Source organism: Muntiacus reevesi, chromosome 7 (genome assembly GCF_963930625.1).
Source record: "Muntiacus reevesi chromosome 7, mMunRee1.1, whole genome shotgun sequence".
Classification (NCBI taxonomy): Eukaryota; Metazoa; Chordata; class Mammalia; order Artiodactyla; family Cervidae; genus Muntiacus; species Muntiacus reevesi.
The window spans coordinates 38,798,279-38,824,632 of NC_089255.1; the positions used below are offsets into that span (position 1 = coordinate 38,798,279).

At 35.8% G+C, this 26,354-nt stretch overlaps 1 protein-coding gene across 1 annotated transcript in view; it reads right to left on the minus strand.

Annotated features, from left to right (window-relative positions):
- MDGA2 (MAM domain containing glycosylphosphatidylinositol anchor 2) overlaps positions 1-26,354 on the minus strand; it is an 854,840-nt gene that overhangs the window by 233,791 nt on the left and 594,695 nt on the right. Inside the window, exon 7 of the mRNA XM_065940680.1 lies at positions 4,793-5,122. Coding sequence (XP_065796752.1) covers positions 4,793-5,122 — 330 coding nt within the window. The remainder of the gene's footprint in view (positions 1-4,792; positions 5,123-26,354) is intronic.

Here is a 26,354-nt window from a genome sequence, read left to right on the forward strand (position 1 = left end):
AATGTTTATTAAAACTTATTTGTAGTCTGAAAATGAAAGTGAAGTCGCTCAGTCGTGTCCGACTCTTTGAGACCCCATGGACTGTAGCCTACCAGGATCCTCAGTCCATGGGATTTTCCAGGCAAGAATACTGGAGTGGGTTGCCATTTCCTTCTCCAGGGGATCTTCCCGACCCTGGGTTCAAACTCGGGTCTCTCGCATTGTAGGCAGACGCTTTACCGTCTGAGCTAACAGGGAAGCCCATATTTGTAGTCTAGACACATAAAATATACTTCATTAAAGATAACAATAAAATAAACCAATAAAACCTGCTTATATTAGTATCAGCTGATATTAATTCGACATAAAAAGCAATAATCACATAGTATTTCTGGGACTTCCTTCATCCTGTATATTCTGCCAAATGCATTCTCACTTCACCACCACTATCACAGTCCTACTTCCATCAAGATTTATCTCAAATATTGTTTTTCTGTGGAATTTTCCTGGGCCAACATTTTGTCAATGTTGACAAAAGCATTCACAATTCCTACAGAACTCTAATCAAACTTTAAGTACAGTATCTATTCTACTATATCTTGTGCCTAGTTTTTAAATCATCTGACAGCTAAGTAATTTGACAACTTAGACTGTAAGCTCCCAATGGGCAAGGCCCATTATGTGTCACCATGAGACACAGAGCCAGCCACACGGAGCAGTAACACAGTAAAAGAATCTGTAAGGAACATGAATTCTAAAGTGACAGAACAACAAACACTCACAATAAAGCAATTTGCATGTTTGTAGGACCAGGAGGAGAAAATATTTCTAATAAGGAATTAAAATAAAAAGAAGACATAATCTATTATCACATATATTATAATTCTCATTGTTCAATCAGATACAGGAGGCAAACTCTGAAACACACGGAGCCTCTCCCTTTAAAGTTTTTTTTAGTCAAATCATTGTCTTTTAAAAATATTAATGATTCTGTAAGCTAGGATTTACCTTCCTGAGATGTTTTATATCTCAATATTACAGTCCTCAAAAGCAGATCTAGAAATGCAGTTCTGTCATTTAAAGAAACAGTTTTCAATCTATTAGGCAGAAATGTCTTAATGGTACCTCATTCTCAACTTAATGAATTTCACATATGTATCTTGAAACACGGTAACAACTAAGATTCTGTATGGAAAACAATGTATTCTGTATGTATAAGATTCTGTATGGAAAACAAAGGTTCAGATTTTTCTAAATTTAAATTTCATCCTAAATTTGTTTATATTTACCATATACACAGTTTAAAAAGAAACAATTATAAATTCCCTAAACTAGCAATAATGAACAAAATCCAAAATGCAAAACGACCTCACATATGTACTTATGTCTAAACAGTAGTCTCCTTTTCTTTTACTTCACTCACCCAATTTGTGGGAATTTCTTCTGAATTCTATATGGTTCATAGAATTAATATAGTTCAGGATTTTCCTGCAGGCTATCAATTCAATTTTCAGTTTAGTCACTCAGTCATGTCTGACTCTTTGCAACCCCATGGACTGAAGCACGCCAGGCTTCCCTGTCCATCACTTACTCCTGGAGCTTGCCCAAACTCATGTCCATCAAGTCAGTGATGCCATTCATCATAGCATTCTGCATGCTATAGCTTGTTCAAACTCAATTTCCCAGTAATATCTCTATATTTCATATCAAAGCACTCTTTAAGTATTTTCTCTACTTTGCAGGGATAAATACAATATTTATTGATACCAACTGAATCACACAATCTCTGGTCTACAGATCTTTATGTTGCACTCTGGTATTCTACTGTACTGTAAGCAAAATGAAACATCAAATCCAGTTTCAGCATGAAAACAGAATATGTAATCTCCTTCAGTGACTTATCCTTTAAACACCATCTTCTGTGGATCTCTATCAAAATACAATTCCCTGCACAGATTGCCCTGCACGCATGTCACCTGTGCAGCCAAGTTTAGAAAGGCCTCCTCACTTGGTTTAATGCTTTGATACTGCTATCAAGAAATTCTTATCAAGTTCTGAACAAGGGACACGCCTTATTTTTCACTGGACAAATTATGGAGCCAGTCCTGTCCCTAAGAGTCATAGCACATTAAATCATAGTATAAATTGGTCTTTAGAATGACTTTTCTTAAAGTCAGTAAAGAACTAAATGATCAGGAATTATGATCTATATGAACTATATGATCAGAACTATATGATCAGACACCAAATGTCTACCTTGGGAAGGTAATAATAGGAGGAGGAAAGCAAACCTAAAGGGAAAGATACATGCACAAATTAGTTTATTGCTTTGATTTAATAATTATTTATTATCTTCTAAGTGCCATGTAATGTTCCAAAGGCTGAGATCACAACAATGAACAATACGGACAAGTTCCCAGACTTCATGGAGTTTCCACTCAAGTGAGGGGACAGACAACCAGGTCTGTCTGTGGTGAGTAGGGCAGAAAAGGGAAATGTTTTGGCAAAGGATTTAACATATCTCTTTTAGAGATATCCCATGACATCCCTTATATGTGGAATCTAAAAAGAAATGATAAAAATGAACTTACTTACAAAACAGAGACAGACTTAGAAAACGAACTTATGGTTGCCAGGGGAGGGGAAGGGACAGTTAGGGATTTGGGGAAGGTCATTTGGGGAAGTTACACACTGCTATATTAAAAATGGATAACCAGCAAGGAACTATTGTATAGCACATTGAACACTACTCAATGTTAAGTTCCAACCTGGAGGGGAGGGGACTTTGGGGGAGTACTGATACATATATATGTATGACTGAGACCCTTCACTGTTCACCTGAAATTACCACAACATTTTTAATTGGCTATACTTCAATAGAAAATAAAATGTTTAAAACAAACAAAAATATATCTCCTTTATTTTGGGTATTATCACCTTTGGGGACCAGACAAAATGATAATGGTTTTAAAAAAACTTTATTACAACTACATTTTTATTACTAAGAGGTAATTTTGAGTGTTTTCTACTTCTCTGATTGTCTTTTAGCATTTTCCTGGAAAAATTTTTGGAAATTTCATAAATTAATGCTGATCATTTATAATACATAGTTTCAAATAGGCAATATTATTAGGTTATATAAAAATGAATGTTAGGACTCATTTGGTGAATAATCATATAATGCCCCTGTCTCCTCTCCATTTTCTCCTCCCTCTTCTCTCTAAATTTAATTGTATATAGACTGTGTTCTGTTTGGACAAGAACACTGATTCTTTGCATATGAGTTTGTGTCACCAGTTCCAAAGAAGAAACAAGCAAAACCAGGCAAACAAACAAAGCAATGGTCATGATTGAATGTAGACCACTTGAAAACTGTCTCTCATAAATAAAGACAAATTCCAAGATCTCACAAAATTGTTGTTACTCTTATAGGAATTATCATATATCGGGTGTCCCCTATCATGTTGATGTAGGCATTCAATGGCTATTTGCTGATTGAGTAAATGCATAAATGAATGATGACTGAGCATATCAACAGATTTCCTTATATATCCTAAAATTAGTCCATCTCCTAGGGATAGCACTAATTTTGAATAAAGTAGTTATTGTTGTGGTTTTTGTTTGTTACCTAGTAAAGAACATCTTTCCAAACACAAGTACCATCCATCACCCTAGAATGGAATATTCCTTAGAAATGATCTAGAATGATGAAAAGCAAGCACATTTGGTCACCCTGAAGTAAGGACTATATCCCTTAAGAAGTAAAGAAAATTCAGCGTGTATTGCAATTTGGAATCATGAAAAGACACAAAATCACAAGTCCATCTGTTAACACACAACAATCAAAATACTGCCTGACTGGAAAGAAGACGTTGACTATTTTAATTCCTTCAAAACAGAGTATGTTTGCAATCTACTTTTGTGCTCTTTGTTTTCAACACATATTACTCACCCTCGGATTATATGAAAATTCTAAATTAAAACTCAATCTAGTAACAAGCTGTCAAAACAAATAAAGCTACACTGGAGTTCTCCAAATGCATACTCATTGCAGTTCATAAAATTGCAGGGCTTCAAAACATCCTAAGAATTAAGCTAATATGTCCTCCATACCAAAGCCCTGCAATTTTCCTCACCTAAGGATGTTCATTTGACTGAGAGAAAATTGATAACATATTTTTGGTCTTAGTAGAAGAAATTTCACTCCAATATATTTTTATATTTAGTCATTCTGATTGTGAAGAGATACTAACATAAGGGTCTACAAACAGTCACATTTGATTACAGTTTTAACATGTTTATCTTTTTTATCTTGGTGGAAAATATATTTCTTATATAACTTATATTTTAATACTCAAATTATCTCTTGGTATTTTATTCTTAGGAATAAATAGTTTCTGTTTGTTTCAATTTTATGAAAATTGTCCCAATTCTTTCAACATTTGGTATTTAACTTTATCAATGAATATAATTATAGACTTAACAAAGAGTTCCTAGTTAATAATTTACAACCTGGTGCCATCTAATCCAGAAGTCTGTATCTATTATAACCCACACTATTAATTTTATGTGCACTATTTCTGTAAAACCTCATGTAAATCTAAACAAAAACTCATGTAAATCTAAATCTAATCAAATTCAAATTCTCTTAACATGATACTTATTGGGCATTCAGAATGTTAGGATTTTAGTTTCAGGAAACTTTGAAAATAAGAATGTTCTTAGCTTGACTGAAGACAATTTTGTATATTCAACATTAAAAAAAAAAGATTCTCAATGTGAACATCTTTTAAATCATAAATATACTTCTTACCTGTGCTGCTGGATATATTAACATCAATACTGATATCAGATATTCCGCCTCCCTTCAGAGATGCTACACATGTGTATGTCCCAAAATCCGTGAATTTTAAATCAATGATGTCCAAGTTGGTCGTTCCCGGGGAGACATCCGGATCAGTCTGCGTAATAACCATCCGCTCAGAACTTCTTAATGGACGACCATTTTTAAACCAACTAAATGTTAACTCCTCAGAAGGAACAGCTTCTACTTGGCAAGATATTTTCACCTCACGCCCAATCTGGATGTTGTCATCTTTGTGATAAGGATCTGGTGTGATCCAAAATCGTCCTTTTTTTAATGCTAAAACATAAAAATTCCATAAGTAATTAGTGTTACTTTCATAATGTTAGGGATTAATTCACTATATATAGGTAGTCATCTCTGGTCTGAAATAAAGTAAAACAAAATAAAATAAAATGTATATATGTTTCTTCAATTTCCAAGTAGTGTGCATAGTAATAAAACTCTTTTAGGTAATTTAGAAACAGTCTAAATAACTAAATTACTTACAGACTCTAAAATGGATTTTTATAAATTGGACAATATTTTCCAGTAATATAAAAATGCTTTAAATCTATACACGATACTTAAACATTGTTGCCTTTGAATTGTGAAAAAATGATGAAATATATTAAAGTCATTTAGGTATTAGAATTAAAAATAATTATCTGGATCATTAAGCCCAATTTCTTACCTATGTCATACCTCTTATGGCACCATTTTTCAAATAACTCAAATACTGTGAAAATTTCATAATAAAGAAAATTTTGAAGTTCTGTTCACACGCTGACCAAAACTAGTTCGGTAAGATTCAGTTACTCTACATCACTTCATATTCATGAGGCACTTTCATACTGAAGAAAAATGTTTTTTAAAAAAAATTGCTATGATAGCTCTGTTCCACCATACATAGATGTCTTCAGTAGAAACCATTTACTGGCTATCTCATGCAGATGGCCAAAAGAACCTCTTGGCAGATGACTTGCAAAACATGCTGTGTTTGTATCCTAACGGCAGTGCCTTCCGAGCCTAAGGTCATTGCTGTTCTCATAGCCTGTGTCAGTAATCATGACTACCGGAAACTTCCAGAAGAGCACCTATTGTATTTTTTAAGGGCTTCTGTTCCGAACTTTGAATGATCCTGTGGTATTCAGTTTGTAATACAGCTTGTTTTTTTTTTTTTTTTTTTTTTATTGCAATCATACTCTTATGTACACATTTTTCTCTTTTCCAATACCCTATCCATGCCCCTCTCCAACATCATCATGCCTACATGATGAAATGGAGCATATGCACTGAAACATAATTATCAGAATAAAATAGTGTTCATTCTCTTTTACCATTAAACCTAAATATATGATGACACTGGCAAAAATGTTGTGAATTTAGAGGACCTGCAGATATTGGAGGCCTACTAATTGCATCCTGGGTAGACTTTCCTGAGTTTAACTTGATTTTCCTCAGTTCAAAAAAGGCCAGGATGGGGAATTCGTGTAACTCTATGGCTGATTCATATCAATGTATGACAAAACCCACTGAAAAATAAAAAATAAAAAAAAAAATAAATAAATTAAAAAAAAGGCCAGGAAATACCATGGATTTGGAACTATTTGAGAATACACTAGAAATTAATTCATTTTTAAATCATAAAGAGATATTTTAATTTTCTTTACTTTTCAGCCTCAAGTATTTTCATCTGCTTTCTTGTTTGCATCTTAATAAGAAGAGATAAATGAATATCACAAAAGGTGTTTGTATGTCTTTTTTTTATTCAAGGAATATTTATGGGGCTCATATTCAGAACTAGGCACTGGCAAGATCCTTATAATATGAGGTGAACAAAACAGACATAACTTTGATCATTACATATGGCAAACTGTGTATTCATAATTTATAGTTCAATCTATCCAACCTGTACATATGATACTTATGTCTAAAAAGATATGAAATGTTTAATGAGTTTACAGAAGTCTGAACTGTAGAGGAGAATCCTCCAAAATATTGTTTAGAAAATGCACAAGGCTTCAGTCTTAACAAAATCACCAGAAGACAAATATTTAAGTCAGGTTCTTATACTGCTGTTTGTTACATCTTCCAAATGCAACTAATGAACCTTATTTATTCCAACCATAACTTTATCAGTACATGACTCTAGGATGGAATCAGGAGCAATTATGTAATTCATTATGTAGAGTCACATATATATATATTTTAATAAGGAACTGAAGCATGTGACTTTACATTACATCTAGAAAGGGAAATGTGTTAAAAAATCTCCACATCTGGCTACTTACATTTGATATGAAATACTGTGCACATATAGTTCAAATATAGTTGAAGTTCTATAGCACAAACAAAACTATAAGATCACAGAATGTCATTTTCTTATATTTAATAGACCTAAAACATAGCATGTCAAGGGGCATTTACTTTCATTAGCACTCACAACATTTAAACCAAAGTTTCCTTTCATTTGGTAAGAATTGTCCTTATCCTGTTTCTATAGAGAAATAATAAACCTACATTTAAAATGATGAAACAGATAATACATAATTTTCAAAGATAAAAATTATATACATATTAATAAGTTCATATGGAGGTACATTTTGGATAAATTCCACTCCAAAGTTTTAAATTGGTTATCATATACAAACACCACAAAAAAAACCCTGATGTTTCAATGATTAAAATTTATCGATGAGGTAGCTATTGTTTTCTAGCTCTGTTCTCTGTACAGTGACATATTAAAGGGATACTGATGTTGAGAGAACTGCAAACTCAGACAAATAAGATTTAAACTACTAAACAATGCAAAAGCCACTGATAAAAAACCAAGATATCAATATCTATATTATACATCCTGGACTATTTTATTCATGAGAGAGAACTTTTAAAATTCAAAGTAAAAATATTAAAGATTATAAATTTAATAATCAATTCATAAATAAAATTAAGTATGATATGCAATTATATTTTTAATAGAAAGCAATATGACCAAGTAGACTTTAAGACTGAACTCCTTGTTGATCTCAGTATCAGACAATTCTACTATTTGGCCAAAGTCAATCATATTAGTCTCTCAAATGATAAACTCTGAGAGGGACAAGAGGGACAAGTCAGTGTGGCAATGAGCAAATGGTGAGGAATATCAGAATAAGTAGCGTGGGTCAACTGACTGGGGAGCTAGCTCTTTGAGTTTGTTTTATATTACTCCTTAACAAAATAACTGGTTTTACATACAGAACAGAAATGTTCTAAAGGAAAATAAAAAGTGTGTGTGTGTGTGTCTGTGTGTGTGTAACCATCTGACTAATTTACTTAATTTTCTAACTTACTTTAGGTGCTCAGAAAACTAACAGCATAGCTCCGTTAACTAGGCACAGTTACATTAAGAACTTGAAACCCCATTCCAGTTTTTCATTTCTATGTGGTCCAGTATGGGCAATCTAATTTTTATGGGTCAAGTGCATCATTTATAAAAATAGGAGGTGATAGTATTAGACTCCCTCTGAGACCCATTGTGAGAAATAGCTTATTAACAATAGTGTAGATCTTTGAAAATATAAAGTGTTTAATATAGCTAATCAACTGGGAAACAGGTTTCTTCATTTATAATTAAACACTCTTTTTCAGTGAACAATTTATAGTAGTTCATGCAATGTTAATTTAAAGTCATTTCCTGCTACCAGTTAAGATTTCAAATACTTAAAATCAATCTGCGATTAGTACCAGAATATAACAGGGCTGCAATAGACATAACAAGACTCTGTAGAACTAAAGAAACTCTATGGAGAAAGAGAGGAGAAATCCCTTTCCCCAAATGCAATTTCATAGCCTGAATATAGAAAATCCCCTAACACCAGCTTCAGAGAACATTAGATTTAGCTTAATGTATCATAAATTGTGATGGATGAACCTCAAAAGGTACTTGTTTAGTCTGGCAATGCATGTAAAAGAACTGGCATCAAGCTGAGCCTCTGTTCTGGATAATCAGCTTAGAAACACTGCAATATAACCCACAGCCCCCTTTCATAACATTGTGAGAACTGAATACAATTGGCCCACATTCACTTTCCAGATATTACTTGCCAGGACATTCCAACTGCACTCACTGAAGCCCTCTACTTTGAGATTTACAAAGGTACTTTCTGAATAGAATGAAACCAGTGTATAAATGAAAGCCCACTGCAAAGATGTGGGTATGGTTTGCTGCTGACCTTGTCCTAGAGAGAAAAGTGGATTTTTGCTTGTGGATGACTAAAGTTCCAAGGCAGACTTCAATTATTTAAAATTAGATTACTTCTTGAGTTTATCCTTGAGCTAAAGACCAGGGGCTTTGGAGAAGTCTAGGCTCATGGCTTCCAGGAATACAATATGCATATAAAGACAATGGGGGCACTGTGGGATTATATCTTGTCTAGAGTTATAGATTTAAGATGATAAAATGCACTAATTGTTTGTCATATGTTCCAAGAATTATACAACGCATATTAGTACATATTAAAATTTGTACTTGAACAAAAAAGAACATTAAATAACGTTTTTAAAATGTTTTAAATATTAATGAGAAAGCATCTCTGGAGAGAAGAAACATCAGTTATCAACTACTGAACATCTGCTAAGAATCTGTTTCAGAAGGATGGTAAGACACAGATTGAGCACTGACCATCATTCCAAGTAGATAAATGAGCTAAAAGCCTCTAAATACATCACTTATTATCATCTCAGTAGGATTCTAGTCAACATGAAACACTGACAAATGTTGCTAAGAAGAATGGATCTAGAGATAATTAATAGTGTAATCAGATAAATAAAAAAATGATCTTCTATTCATGTATTCTCTGTAAAGAATAATGAATATATTTGAGTGAAAAAGGTACTTGCTAGTCCCACACGATGCTAGCTAAATAAAGAACTGGAAACATATTACATCAGCAAAGAAAGAAAGTGAAAGTGAAGTCAGTCAAGCGACTTTTGCGACCGTGTGGACTGTAGCCTACCAGGCTCCTCGGTCCATGGAATTCTCCAGGCAAGAATACTGGAGTGGATTACCATTTCCTTCTCCAGGGGATCTTCCCAGTCCAGGGATCGAACCCAGGTCTCCCACATTGTAGGCAGACGTTTTAACCTCTGAGCCACCAGGGAAGCCCAAAGCAAACTCTAATAGTAAATGGAGTAGACACAATCTGTCTTGGGGATTTCCCAGGTGGCGCTAGTGGTAAAGAACCCAGCTGCTGATGCAGGAGATGTAGAAGATGGGGGTTCGATCCCTGGGTTGGGAAGATCCCTTCGAGGAGAATATGGCAACTCACTCCAGTATTCTTGCCTGCAGAATCCCATGGACAGAGGAACCTGGTGGGCTACAGTTCATACCGTAGCAAAGAGTCAGACATGACTGAAGCAACCTAACACACACACATGAATAATCAGCCTTAATATAGTTAAATGCCTACCTGTCTTCTTAAAGAGCCTGTGAACACCTGGGGACTGGGCCCATGCCTAGCCCCCCACCCCCCCTCCCTTTATGTCCCCAATCCAGAACCTGGTTCCTTGGTTCTTTGTTAAAGTTAGTATTTAACAGTTTTCATTAAAACAGATTAAAGTTGACTTAATTGTCAACTTTATAGCCTTAACTTTACAGATTCCGATTGGTTCCATTCAGTCTGATCTGTCTATGTTAACTTTGTTCCTGCTTGCTAGTCTTATGTCCTAAGATGCAAGGGGGAAACAGGATAGAGAAAATAAAATTCTCAATATCCTGTGGGATTCAAGGGTTTTGTTTAGGGAGCAAAATATATTTGATGAGATTACAGTATTAATGTACAGAAAACTCGGGAGACTTCATTCTATCACACTTACTGAATAGCTAACTTTGTGTCCTAGTCATACAACGGTACAAGAAAATCAGCTGCAAACACGGTATCAGTTACTCATCCCTGCTCTGTAAAGGAGACGGAATTTCATGCAAAAGGGCTTGTTCATATGATTTTGAAAAAGGTTAATAAAAATCACGTTAAAAAAGAACAAAAAGAAACAAAATTTGAGGATTGACTATGATAGTAAAATTTTTGCTTTTCCACAGAGCTTTGAACATATTAATGTGCACATTAAAATATTCTTTTTGTTCATTCGTAAAGTCGTATCAGACTCTTTGCCACCCACGGACTCAGCTAACCAGGCTCCTCTGTTCTCCACTATCTCCCGAGTTTGCTCAAATTCCTGTCTATTAAGTCAGTGACACTATCTAACCATCTCACCTGCTGCTGCCCTCTTCTCCTTTTGCCTTCAATTTCCCAACATCAGGGTCTTTTCCAATGAGTTGGTTCATTGCATCAGGTGACCAAAGATTTGAATCTTCACCATCAGTCTTTCTAAAGAATATTCAGGGTTGATTTCCTTTAGGATTGACTGACTTGACCTCCATGCTAAGGGCCTCTCAAGAGTCTTCTCCAGCACCACAGCTCAAAAGCATCAGTTCATTGGTGCCCAGCCTTCTTTATTGTCCACCTTTCACATCTGTACATGACTACTGGAAAAACCGAAACTTTGACTATGTGGACCTTTGTCAGCAAAGTGATGTCTCTGCTTTTTAATACACTGTATAGATTTGTCATACCTTTCCTCTAAGGAGCGAGCATCTTTTAATTTCATGGCTGCAGTCACCATCCACAGTGATTTTGGAGCCCAAGAAAATAAAGTCTGTCACAGCTTCCACTTTTTCCCTTCCTACTTGCTATGAAGTGACGGGACCAGATATCATGATTTCCATTTTTTGAATGCTGAGTTTCAAGCCAGTTTTTTCACTCTCCTCTTTCACCCTCATCAAGAAGCTCTTCAAGGTTCCATTTTCTGCCATTAAAGCAGTATCATTTGCATATCTGAGGTTGTTGATATTTCTCCTGACAACCTGGATTCCAGTTTGTGATTCATCCAGCCTGAACTTTCACATGATGTACTCTGCATATAAGTTAAATAAGCAATGTGACAATATATAGACTTGATGTACTCCTTTTCCAATTTTGAACCAGTCAGTTCTTCCATGTCTGGTTCTAGCTGTTGCTTCCTGACTAACATATAGGTTTCTTAGGAGGCAGGGAAAGTGGTATTCCCATCTTTTGAAGAATTTTCCACTGTTTGCTGTCATCCACAGTCAAAGGCTTTAGTGTAATTCATGAAGCAGAAGTAGATGTCTTCCTGAATTTGCTTTGCTTTTTCTGTGATCAAACAGATGTTGGCAATTTGATCTCTGCTTGCTCTTTTTCTAAATCCAACTTATACATCTGGAAGTTCTTGGTTCACATACTGTTGAAACCTAGCTTGAATGATTTTGAGCATTACCTTGATAGCATGTGAAATGAGCACAATCATACTGCAATTTGAATATTCTTTGGCATTTCACTTCTTTGGGATTGGAATGAAAACTGACCTTCAGTTCCGTGGCTACTGCTGAGTTTTCCAAATTTGCTGACATCCTGAGGGCAGAACTTTAACAGAAGCGATCTTTTAGTCTTAAATAGTCCAAGTCTGTCACACTCAGTAGCTTTGTTTGTAGTAATGCTTCCTGAAGCCTGCTTGACTTCACACTTTTCTGGCTCTAAGAGAATGGCCACACAGTGGTGGTTATCTAGGTCATTAAGACCTTTTTGTATAGTTCTTATGTGTTTTCTTGCCACCTCTTTTTAATCTCTTCTTTTTCTGTTAGTTCCTTACCATTTCTGTCCTTTATTGTGCCCATCATTGCAGGAAATGTTCCCTTGATATTGCTTTGTTGAAGACATCTCAAGTCTCTCCCATTCTATTGTTTTCTTCTGTTTCTTTGCCGTGTTCATTTAAGCAGCCTTCTTACCTCTCCTCACTATTCTCTGGAACTTTGCATTCAGTTGGGCATATCTTTCCATTTCTCCCTTGTCTGTTTCCTTCTTTCCTCAGCTATTTGTAAGACAACCACTTTACCTTCTTCGATTTCCGTTTCTTTGGGAGGGATTTGGTCACTGCCTCCTGTACAATGTTGTGAACTTCCATCCATAGTTCTTCAGGCTCTCTGTTACCAGATCTAATCCCTTGAATCTATTCATTACCTCCACTGTTTAATCACAAGGGATTTGATTTAGGTCATACCCAGAAGGCTTAGTGGTTTTCTCTACTTTCTTCAGCTTAGGCCTGAACTTTGCAATAAGGAGCTCATGATTTGGGCCACAGTCAGCTCCAGGTATTCTTTTCACTGACTATAGAGTTACTTCATCTTTGGCTGCAAAGAGCATGGTGGCGGTTTGGTCGCTAAGTCGTGTCCGGCTCTTGCGACCCCATGGACTGTAGCCCGTCAGGTTCCTCTGTCCGTGGGATTTTCTAGGCAAGCATAATCAATCTGATTTCGGTATTGACCATTTGATGATGTGCGTGTATAGAGTCATCTCTTGGGCTGATGAAAAAAGGTGTTTTCTATGATCAGTGTGTTCTTTTGACAAAACTGTTAGCCTTTGCCCTGCTTCATTTTGTATTCTAAAGCCAAACTTGCCTGTTATTTTGGGTATCTCTTGTGTCTCTACTTTTGCATTCCAATCTCCTATGATAAAATAGACATCTTCTTTAAATTTTATTATTATCATTATTATTTTTTTTGGTGTTAGTTATAACAGGTACTGTAGGTCTTCATAGAACCAATCAACTTCAGCTTCTTCGGCACTAGTGGTTGGGAAATAGACTTGGATTACCCCTATCATAATGTTCATGGGGGTCTCATGGCAAGAATACTGGAGTGCATTGCCATTTCCTCCTCCAGTGTACCACGTTTTGTCAGAACTCTTCACTATGACTCATCATGGCAAGGCTCATAGATTCATTGAGTTACACAAGCCCCTTCACCATGAAAAGACTGTGATCCATGAAGGGGAAATATTCCTAGAGGGGTTAATAATATTAATAAAAACCCTTTACTTGTGGAACATCTTATTTTTTAGGACTAGTATCTCATAGGATAAAGTAAGAGAATCTATTAACTGATGAAAATCATTAAAGCAACTCTAAAATTAGACTCCATTGTTCTTATAGGCATTTCCATTATAAGCACCACAAAATGATAGACACAATACAATTCTCTTGTAAAAATAAAATTTATAATTAGAAAAAAAAGGAAAAGGGAAATATCTTGATTTGTTTAAGTTGTGTCTAATGACACAATGAATTGCAAAACACACTTCAGAGCCATGTAATAAAGTATCTGCACTAACACTAGTGTGGTTCTTTCTTTTCCCGAGCCACCAGGACTTCTTCAAACTGAATTATCAGTTTGTTCCTATCTTGGAAAGGCACATTTTGAAATATCCAACTGTCATGAAAAAGGAATGAAATGTGTTAGCATCTGTATAAGTTGCAATTATCGATACAAGCTAAAATACAGTCTCGCTCAGTTGCTTGAGGGAAAAATAATAACATACATTTATTTATATCTTATGTTGATATAAAAGTATTTAAAGTGTTATTATGACATTTATTAAAACTTCTAGAAGATGGATAGGAGGAAGAAGTGTTTATGTACTATTTGCTATTCTTATACTCATTTCTTTTATATAAATATTGCCAATCTATAGTCTGAATGAAAGCTCATTAATAATGCAAGAACAAAAAAAAAATCATTACACCCATTTCCAAAAAGTAGTTTAAAATAGCACCCTTGATAATTTGAATGCAGAATTAAATGTTGAAAAGGAAATTGGTTGTTCTATTTAATTATGAAGTATCAAGGCTCTATTTACTTTGTGAATTTACTCAAAGCTAATTACTGCAGTTAGTCATTCAAATTGTTTAAGCAAAGTATGGTTGAATTTTTAATTCTCTTTTAAATGTCCTTGCTCAGAATAACTGCAGGTAAGTATTTTGAGTAGAAATTAAAGTAAAAAAAATCTTTTAGGGGTCATAAATTTTGCTTTTAGATATAAGGCCTTCCTTGAGAGGAGAAAAGGAAGTGGATTAAGACAATATTATTACTATCATCATTAGTATTTTTCCGTTCTTACCATGTTAGCCCTATCTTAAGGAGAAATATATATTAGCTATAAAGTTATCAAAGTGTCCATATAATGTCATAAGTAGAGACAAATAATTTCATAGTATTGTTGCTTTTTGGTCACTCAGTTGAGTCTGACACTTTGCAACATCAAAGACTGCAGCACGCCAGGCTGCCCTGTCCTTCACCATCTCCCAGAGCTTACTCAGACTCATGTCCATTGAGTCGATAATACCACCCAACCATCTCATCCTCTTTCACCCCTCTCCTCCTGCCTTCAATCTTTCTCAGCATCAGGGTCTTTTCCAATGAGTTGGCTCTTCGCATGAGGTGACCAAAGTATTGGAGCTTCAGTATCAGTATCAGTTGCTCCAATGAATATACAGGATTGGTTTCTTTTAGAATTGACTGATTTGATCTCCTTGCAGTCCAAGGGACTCTCAGGAGTCTTCTCTAACATTACAGGTCAAAGCAGCAATTCTTTGGTGCTCAGTTTTCTTTATGGTCCAATTCTCACATCCATACATGACTACTGGAAAAGCGATATCTTTGACTACATGGACCTTTGTCAGCAAAGTAATGTCTCTGCTTTCTAATATGCTGTCTAGGTTTGTCATAGTTTTTCTTCCAAGGACCATGTGTCTTAATTTTATGGCTGCAGTCACCATCTGCAGTGATTCTGGAGCCCAAGAAAAGAAAATGTGTTTCTGTTTCCATTGTTTCCCCATCTATTTGTCATGAAGTGATGGGACTGGAAGCCATGATCTTAGTTTTTTGAATGTTGAGTTTTAAGCCAACTTTTTCACTCTCTTCTTTCACCTTCATCAAGAGGCTCTTTAGTTCTTCTTCACTTTCTGCCATAAGGGTGGTGTCACCTTCATATGTGAAATTATTGATATTTCTCCTAGCAATCTTGATTTCAGCTGATGTTTCATCCAGCCCGGCATTTTGCATGATTTACTCAGCATATAGGGATCCCCTGGTAGCTCAAGTGGTAAAGAATCCTCCTGCAATGCAGGAGAACTGGGTTCGATTCCTGGGTTGGGAAGTTCCCCTGGAGAAGAGAATGGTAACCCACTCCCGTATTCTGGCCTGGAGAATTCCACGGACAGAGGAGCCTGGCAGGCTACAATCCATGGGGTTGCAAAGAGTAAAAAACAACTGAGAGACTTTCACTTTACCTCTTACTCTTCAGTTCAGTTCAGTTCAGTTGCTCAGTTGTGTCCAACTCTTTGCAACCCCATGGACTGCAGCACGCCATGCCTTCCTGTCCATCATCAACTCCCAGAGTTTAATCAAACTCATTGCGCATTGAGTCAGTGATGCCATCCATCCTCTGTTGTCCCCTTCTCCTCCTGCCCTCAATCTTTCCCAGCATCAGGGTCTTTTCAAATGAGTCAGCTCTTCACATAAGGTGGCCAAAATATTGGAGTTTCAGCTTTAACATCAGTCCTTCCAATGAATATTCAAGACTGATTTCCTTTAGGATGGACTGGTTGGATCTACATAAGTTAAATAAGCAGGGTGAAAATATACAGCCTTGATGTACTCCTTTCACAATTTTGAACCAGTCTGTAGTTCCATGTCTGGTTCTGACTATTGCTTCTTGACCACAGGTTTCACAGGAGGCAGGTAAGTTTGTGTGGTATTCACATCTCTTTAAGATTTTCCCACAGTGTTTTTTGTGATCCACAAAGTCAAAGGCTTTAGTGTATTCAGTGAAGCAGAAGTTTTTCTGGAATATTCTTGCTTTTTCTATGATCCAATGCATGTTGGCAATTTGATGTCTGGTTCCTCTGCCTTTTCTAAATCCACCTTGAACATCTGTAAGTTCCAATTACATACTGTTGAATTCTAGCTTGGATAATTTGAGCATTACTTTGCTAGCATGTGAAATGAGTGCAATTGTGTGGTAGTTTGAACATTCTTTGTCATTTCATAGTATGGCTACTGTGTATACGGTATTTGACACAGTATAATATCTTACACTAGTTATTTGAATAGGAGAATATTAATGAGCCCAATTTACACATCCTATGTCATTAAAAATTAGTAGGTATTTTTAATTCACATTTTCTATCAAACTAAATATACCCATTCACTATGAGAATTCACTATGAGAAGAGTGAATCTAAGATGAGTTATACTTTTATCAATTTTGAAAAACAGGACTAGAAACAGCCATAACATGAACTGCAACTTAGAAAGGCCTGTGCTAACCTTTTGAAGTCTTTGAGAAAATAGCACATCCTTAATATTGATGGAATTGATTATGTAGTAGTGAAAACTGGAAGAAAATAATGAGATTAATAAACTAAAAAAAAATTACTTTTTTGCTTTCCTTACTTTCTGTCTCATAAGCTGTGTACTCTCTCCTTTCCAGAAGGGTCCTGCCCACTTACCAATATTTCTCCCCATACCCTGATACCAGGTTATACTCTTTCTTCTGAAATTTCAATACTTTCTCTTTCATATTGTTAGGTAGTTAGAATAGGGAAAAGGAGTCCAGACTGGCGGTGGATAAAAGAAAAGGGAGGGAAAAGCCCAGGAAAATAGAACAAAGGAAGGCCCAAGGACCTGAATGAGGACCTCAGGTAGAACAAACAGCACTCCTGGCTAGCCCAATTTACAGAGGGCAGGCCCGGGGGAGGAAAATGCATATAAAAAGAGGAGCCAAAGTGTGAGGGCTCTCTCATCTCTTCGCGTCTTTTGGGTTGGCAAGCCTTCATGCCTCGAGGATGTATTTTCCTTTTATTTTATAAATAAAACTGAGCTGTAACATGGAGCTGTAACACTGATCTGTCCCAGAGCTATAACACGGTTTATCTGAGAGCTGTGACACTCCGAGGGCTTTAACGTCTTGCTTCAAATTTTTGTTGTGAGGAGATAGAACCGAGGAGATTACACTCCCCTGACAATATGATGTTTAATCTTAGAGTAGAAAGTTGTTTAGATCACATCGAAACTTAGAAGATATTCCTAAAATGAATAATCCTACAAATTATTTGTTTCAATCTTCTTAAAAAAAAAATAATGAAACATCAATTGTCTCCTTGTGTCAAAATGCACTCATTCTGGTGGGCTGTTCGCACACTGATTTCACTGGTGCTATTCTGACACTGAAGTCTCAAAGGTTACCAGTAACCTCTTATTCAATTAATACAAAGATATCTTCCAGTTTTTCTCCATGTTTTTGTATCACTTGTATTTTGTACTTCATATCACTTTACATTACTCATTCTTTCTTCCTTCTTGAAAATTCTTTCTACAGACTTCTATGACTAGGGAAATATAATATTTAGAAAATAAATAAATTAGGTGACTTTGCACACATGCATCACAATTTTCATGAACCATGTCCTAATTCTCTAGTTCATTTGAATTTTATCTTTTGAACAGTTTTTGTAAAGCTAGTCTTTGTTGAGAAAGAAAGGATTTTTAAAAATTACTTGGTCATAATTGCAGACCACAATATTTTTATTTAATTTTCTACCTTTTAATTTGCTGCCCACGTTTAGGCATACGAGATTGTCATTTGTTTTGTTTCTTGACACACAAAAGATTGCAACAAGATCCACACACCTTCCATTCCATTTAAATTATGATAATTATTTAATCATTTGAATGTATTCTTTCACTTTCAATAGTAAACAGCAAGGTGATTAACCTAAATATATTGAATGATCAGATGAAAGCTACCTGTATTTACTACAAATTTATAAATATTATCTTAAATTGTAACCTGTCTTGTGAGAATCTAAAATGTCAACACCATTGACAAAGCCAACTAAACATTCCCCCCAGTGTGACTAAACATTAGACATGTTTTGTCCTGACTCTAGGCCCCAGTCTTCCTTTTCCTCTGAGAGCATTTATCTTTAGAAAACTTCCAGTGGTAGAGCAACTTTTCTGCTCCTTTGAGATGCAAATTTTATAAGCCAGAAATGGCTTTTTCAAGGAGCTAGGAGCCATCCATTCAAAAAGAACTAACCTCAGAGACACTGTGGGTTCAGTTACATAGCACCACTATAAAGCAAAGATTGATAAATGGACTCACAAATTTTTCAGTTTTCCAGTACATATGAAAGTTATGTTTACACTATGCTATAGTCTAGTATGGCACCCCACTCCAGTACTCTTCCCTGGAAAATCCCGTGGACGGAGGAGCCTGGTAGGCTGCAGTCCATGGGGTGGCGAAGAGTCAGACATTACTGAACGACTTCACTTTCACTTTTCACTTTTATGCATTGGAGAAGGAAATGGCAACCCACTCCAGTGTTCTTGCCTGGAGAATCCCAGGGATGGGGTCGCACAGAGTTGGACACGACTGAAGTGACTTAGCAGTATAGTCTAGTAAGTGTGCAATTTAGCATTATGTCTAAGAAAGCAAAGTACATACCTTAATTAAAGAATACTTTATTGCTAAAAAATGCTAATCAAAAAAAAAAATAAAATAAAAAATGCTAATCATCACCATAGCTTTCAGCAAGCCCCAACTCTTTTGCAATAGTAACATCACAGATCAACATAACAAATATAATAATAATGAAAAAGTCTTAAATATTATGAGAATTGCAAAACTGATACAAGAGATATAAAGTGAGCAAATGTTGCTGGAAAAAAAAAAAAGCCCCAATAGACTTGTTCAATGTAGGAATGACATAAACCTCCAATGCAGGATTGATACAAACCTCCAATTTGTAAAAAAGTAAAAAAAAAAAAAAAAAAAAAAAACCAAGAAGCACAATAAAGTGATGTTCGACACAATGAGGTATGCCTGTAATCATCAGAAGAGATAGTACTTCTAGCTCCCAGTTTCTATAGAAGGGTAGGAGCCTAAGTTTGAAAATGATAAGACAACTTGGCAAGCACAGATGGCTTAATCACATTGACCAACTTCCCCTCTAAAGTCTTCAGTACTTTTCCGGTAGCTCATCCCTGCATTTAAAAACCCTCTTTTGTTTCAGCATAGTTACATTTTATCTCTCCCCTCTTTTGCAACAGCCTTGACTCCTTTGCAACAGTCTTAATATTGCTGTCTTTGATAATTTATAAAGTGTCTGATATAATTTTTCCTTTACATCATCGTGGTCTTTTATACTACAGTCTTGTGCATTACTGAAGTAGATAAAGCATTACAGGCAGCATCTTCACCAGTTGAGCTATCAGGGAAGCCCTGAAAACTGAATAAGCCTAGGAAATCCATTGCTATAAAGTTTCAAATGAAAAGAAAATAATGTTTATGTTCACAACACACACATTGTAGTAGATTGTTCAAAGATGAAATATCACATGAGTAAAAGTATATCTGAGAGTTAGGGAGGTTAATTTAATCCCTGTATAAAGCTGTGCTTCCTCCAATGTGGCAAGCCCTAGTTAATACTTAAAGCCCTGTGGGTCTAGGATTTCTGATAATAAGCCACAGGACAAGACTCTGGATTTGTGAGTAATCAAAAGATGACAGAACTGCTGAAATGAAGTCTGAAGAGACTGACTCTAAAACCAAAACTTTAATAAATATATTATAAAGAGAAATGTGTAATATTTCTCTTTTAAAAAGTACACCCTACCTTGCTCTAGATGTCTTTAAAGCAAACTTTAGCAATATATGTTATAATTTTCCTTTCCTCTTTTTAATGAGAAAATCGTGGCAAATAGGCAAATGAGTTAAGATCAAAATGATGGTGGTATAGAAATGTTTTTATATCCTATAAAATTCTATTTGGGCTATAAATTGGCTCTGATCTTTACAGGAACAAAGGCAAAAAGGAAAACACCAATTTCATGCTTCATTGTATCTATTAGATCAAAATACCCCAATTCCTAACAAACAAACAACAAACAGAAAATACTCTTGGTCCAGAGATCTGAGTAGAATTTATCTTATGAATCTGCATAAGTGAAATACACAACAAGCAGCATTACAACCACATCCTTAAGATGATCATAACAATGTAATTTACTGAACTCATTGTCGATCTGTCCCTCAATTACAGGATTGTTAATTACATCATTTTATTCTGGAACCAAGGGCTTCCCAGGTGGTGCTAGTGGTAAAGAACCCACTTGCCAATGAAGGAGACATAAGAGATGCAGGTTTAATCCCTAGGTCAGGAAGACCCCTTGGACGAGGGCATGTTGACCCACTCCTGTATTCTTGCCTGGACAATCGCCATGGACAGAGGAGCCTGGCAGACCACAGTCTGTAGGGTTGCAAAGGGTTAGATATGACTGAAGCAACTTAGCAATCATGCATTCTGGAACCAAAGGAGTATGACCCAGGTACATAGGTATTAGTCTCAATTCAAGGATAAATCCAGATAGTATTCAGTAAGTATTATGCAATCGTAAATGCACATTCACAGGCTATGAGAATGACCCAGCAAGGTTATCATTGGTGGTCATGAAGGGTGGGTGGTGTTGCAGATATTATATATTGAGGGTTATATGGAAATATCTGCTTTGTTAGCTGACATAGATGTAAGATTCACATACTTCTAGAAAGTAGAAAGAAGATAAGTCAAACTAGGATTCAAGCTCTGTAAAAAGATGGATAGTGGGATGCTTGGTGATAAGAACAAGACAGAGGTCCAACATGTTACTGAAACCCAATGAAAATACCTCTTTAAGAAGTAAAAATTGCTGAGCATCTTAAGAAAAAAAAATGGTTTCACAATTTATCTCTCATGTCAAATCAACTGCTTGCATTACTTAGAAAGTCATTGGCTATAAGCCAGTCTACAGTGTTAGGACACATTTACCAGAAACAATGACTTTTGTGTTTGAAGAATTGCTCTGAACTCCTTCTTAAAGGAATGATTAGATAATAAGGCTAGGAATACATTAAAGGTATGCATACTATTTGAAATTAAATCTATGACATCTACAGTTTAGAGCATTAGTATTTAAAGTGTGGATTCTAGGCCAATAGCAACAGCAAAACCTGGGAACCTATGGGAAATGCAAGTTCTTGGGTGCCCCTCACACCAAAACTGCACTTCTTGGGGTAGAACTAAGCTACCCAAATCCAAACGTTTTGCTAGGTAATACTGATGTACTGTCAAGTTTGAGAACAACTGTCTAAAAAACAATTATCCTTGGGAGTTCCCTGGTGGTCCAGTGGTTAGGACACAGTGCTTTCACTGCCAGGACCTCGGGTTCAATCCCTGGTCAGGGAACTAAGATCCTATGAGCCACATGGTGCACCCAATGAAAACAATTATCTTTCCATCCTCTAGAAATGCAGAGATAGAGGAGGAGACAGGCCATCAGTTCTTCCAGAGGATTGTTGAATTATTAAAGAATATGCTAAAAGAGGCAACAGCATATCTTTTTTACCTCATAAGGCCCTCAAGAAATTGTTTACTGTGATTAAAACACTTGAAATATTACTAAGGAAGAAATTCTACAAGTTTCATTAAAAACCAGGTCTAAATTGACCTCACACAGCTTAACCCATATCTACGGTCCTTACAACACAGCCAAAGCCAGAGGAAAATTGCACAAAACCACACTATTTTTAGATTTCTTCACAAAATGACAAAGATGTTAAGAGTGGCCAATATAAAGTATCTTCCCCCTCTTTACATAAGAAACTGTAACTATTGAAGTATTAAGAATGTAAGCAAATTTCATGTAGGATGACCTAAAAAAAAAAAGTTTTGGTCATAATCTGTCATTGTCATAGACCATCAACTTTCTTCTGAGAGCCAATGGCGTCTCAAGAGAGTCAACATATGTAACAGTTAAGAGTAAGTATTTTGAGGTCAGATGTCTAGGTTTGAACTCGATTTCATCAATTATTAGTGGTGTGACCTTGTATAATTTACTCACTTTCCTAAATCTGTAAAATGGAGATGATGATAAAATTAACCCATGAAGCTCTGAGTATGCTGACACTGAGTAAGTAAACCACAGATGTCAGCTGCTTTTTCTTCAATATCACCCAGGCACTCCCAACATACCTATCACTCTGCTGGCTACCAAAGGGACAAAAATGAAGAGCATTGTGGTGGAGAAAAGCATAGAAATAAATAACTTTATTTACAGAGTAATAAAGACAAGGATTCATTGTACCACGTATTATGGAAGGGAATACTTAGAAAAATACAACTAGTTACCATGAAGCAGGCATTTCTCTGTGATTCTCTGTGATTTCAACCAATCAATTCCATTCTCCTCTTCCTGTCTCTGAGGATACAAGTTTGGGCATCATTTCAGAGCTAACCTCTTCAACTGTGCTCCTGATCTCAACTCCAGCTCCATACAGAATATCACACACCTGCAGTTTTTCCCTGTCTTTTTCTCTTAAATTCTCCCTCACAATGAGGCCCATCCTATGTATCTATAAACATGATCAGAATCTCCTCATTAATTCAAACAAAACAAAGCGACCACTAAATAATACAGGGAGCCTGTCCTCAACTTCTCTACCTCGTGAAACTACTTCCTATTCACTCTCTTTTGGTTTCTCACTGTCAAAATATGAAAATATAAACCACTCACCTTTAACCTCTTCCAATGAGATCTGATTTCCACCAGTAACAGAACTTCTAACCGTCGTCACCAGTGAGGACTGTGCTCCAAGGAACTGCTCTGTGTAGACGCCAGGCTGCATATGTTGGGTCTTATTCAGCCTGACCATTTGTTTCTAGCTGTCAGGCCAACTCTATCTTTACTTCCTTTGTCCTGAATCTATGCTTCTTTTCTCTGTCTACACTATTACTTCACCACTTGGTTTTCCGTCCATGGTTTCTGTCTCAGCTCAGATGTCCTCTTAGTAAAATTCTCTGCACCCACCTCAATGAGTTATACTTGCTTATTTCCAAACACCTGCTAGCTTTCTATGTGATGGAGCACTTCAGGGTCCATGGACCTCAATTAAAACTTTTCATATCACCACTGTAAGAAATATCTGTGTGACTCTCCTTTTTTCTCCTATTTTATCTGTAAATATAATCTATTAAGCGAAATAAATATTGGAGACCATACTCTATGAACTAGACACATTCCTTAGGAAGTCCACGTAAAAGTTGGGAGAAAATCAATGAAAGTTTTATGATGCTATTATTCTAAAGAGTCTTTCAAAAGTTATCCCCCTGAATCTACTTCTTTGAATTAGGTTTGGAGCAATACATTAGCCTTCTATGCTTTGTTTCATTAACAAAATATAGAAGTAACCAAATAGAGGATAAATTTAAATTTAGCTGATCTGGAAAATATTTCCTTACCTGAACATTCTGCAAAATTCTACTCTTTTTCTCTTTCCTCTTTTAAATAGATAAGTATTTTTGTTTATAGCAAAGTTAAAACTCAAGGATTGGATTTATAAAAGGGGTTTTTTTTTTGTATAATTAAAAATACATCGTCTTAGGGCTCAACTTTAAAAGGTTAAGCTTTTTAAAAGCATTAATTTTAAAATATATTACATATGTTGCTACTAATTTTAGGAAGGGAGTTGGAACATATTTTGCATTTTCTATAAGGTTTGAAAGCCTATCATAATCAATTTATTTTAACTCATAGTTAGATAATAGGTATCTTCTCATTATGATAGAATTATTATTTTTTTTCTTTAATAAAGGCTGCAGGCAGGTATTTTTAGCCTCTGCATGTCTCTTTTTGGTTTTAGCCATTTTCTTTGTTGATGACTATCAACTCTTGTCTTCACTATAGGCATATGCTTAGTGAAACAATTTTATTCCTCTCTTAATCTGTTCCTTTCTCTCTTTTACAAAAGATGAGGATTATCACATGCAGTTGTGCTGTGTCCTGTGCTCTTTCTGTCCATAGTTATATTTTCTGTCATTTTTTGGTTTTCTTTCACTGAATCTCAACTCCTAGTTGTGCTCTTTTAAGTTAATATGTTTGCTGTAAATGTGTAATTATCACTTGGCATTCTCTTCATGGTGGGATTTAATGTAATTTAGAGGCTGCATTTATACCTTGTCATATTCTAAGAAGGACTTCCAACATTTATTATTAATATATTTCATCTTGCAGCAAAAACAACAAGAAACAAGGAATCAGTGATTGAATCAAGTCAGGAAAATAAGGCAAAGCCACAGTGAACTTGATATGAAAAATAAATACAATCAACCTCTGTATAATTATTCACAGAGACAAAACAGAGATCATATACTAAACATTATAGCAGCAAAAATTATTAGGAAAATATAGAAAATTATAAGAGCTTCCCAGGTGGCTCAGTGGTAAAGAATTTGCCTGCCAATGCAAGACATGTGGGCTCAATCCCCAATCCGAAAGATCCCCTGAAGAATAAAATAGCAACTCACTCCTGTATTCTTGCCTAGAAAATTCCATGGATGTAGGAACCTGGTGGGCTACAGTCCATGAGGTCACAAAAAAATCAGAAATAACTTGATAACTAAACAACAATAACAGCCAGATACAAAGGTAACAGGATCTGTAGAATAAAAACAAAACAATGTGCAAGGGAAGTACAACCATCTCTATGGTCCTCAGAAAAACCATACATGAGAGAGTAGGGAACAATACCTTTGAATAATTTAGGGAACAATTTTGGAAGATGATTTGTTTAAAAATAAAAAAAAAAAGGTTCAGTACAGACTCAAAATGTTAGGCCAAGAGGAATTCAGCAAGGAGGATTCTAGTATGTGAGGGTTGAGGCAATAACTATGCTATATCAGTTTAGGGATTGATTTTAGATCACTGAGTCAGTGGTTTTCAACTAAAAGTAAGCATCAGGACCACAATATCTGATCCACATCCCCCAGTGATTCCAAGTAAGTTACTTTAGGGTAGGGTTGGGGGATCTGCATTTTTAGGCTACAATACAGATTTTCATTTATGCCTTGGGATGAAAAACTACTGACCTAAAGGAACAGCTAAAAAACAGCCTATATGAACTCCGCCATAAATTTGATATTTTTAAGATTCTAAAAGATATTGAGCAGCAATAACTTTGAGGTCAGAATCCCCTACAAGTAACCACAGGACACCCAATCTATCCTGATAGTCAACTACAGAGCCATATGCTTCAACAGTCAGCCAAGTTAAGACAGCCTCCCGTAGAAACTGTGGAGTTTATATGTACCATATCTTTTGTATCCATTCATCTGTCCATGAACAGCTAGGTTTCTGCCACGTCCTAGCTATTGTAAATACTGCTGCTATTAACACTGGGGACACAAAGGGGAAGGAAAGAGTGAGATGAAGAGAGTAAATGGAATCAACATATATACACTACCATGTGTAAAATAGATAACTGGTGAGAAGTCGCTATATAACACAGGTAGCTCAGCCTGGTGTTCCGTGATGACCTAGAGGGATGGGATGGAGGAGGAGAGGGAGGCTCAAGAGGAGGGGATATATGTATAACTATGGCTGAGTTGTGTTATTGTAAGTAGAAGCTTATCCTAAATTAGCTCAGAGTATTGATGACAGAAACGCCTTTAAATAGCAGCATATAAAATAAAACATCTGTATCAAATGCTTAAAATATAAATCCAATTTAGATGTTAGTACAGCACAACCTACATAACTGTT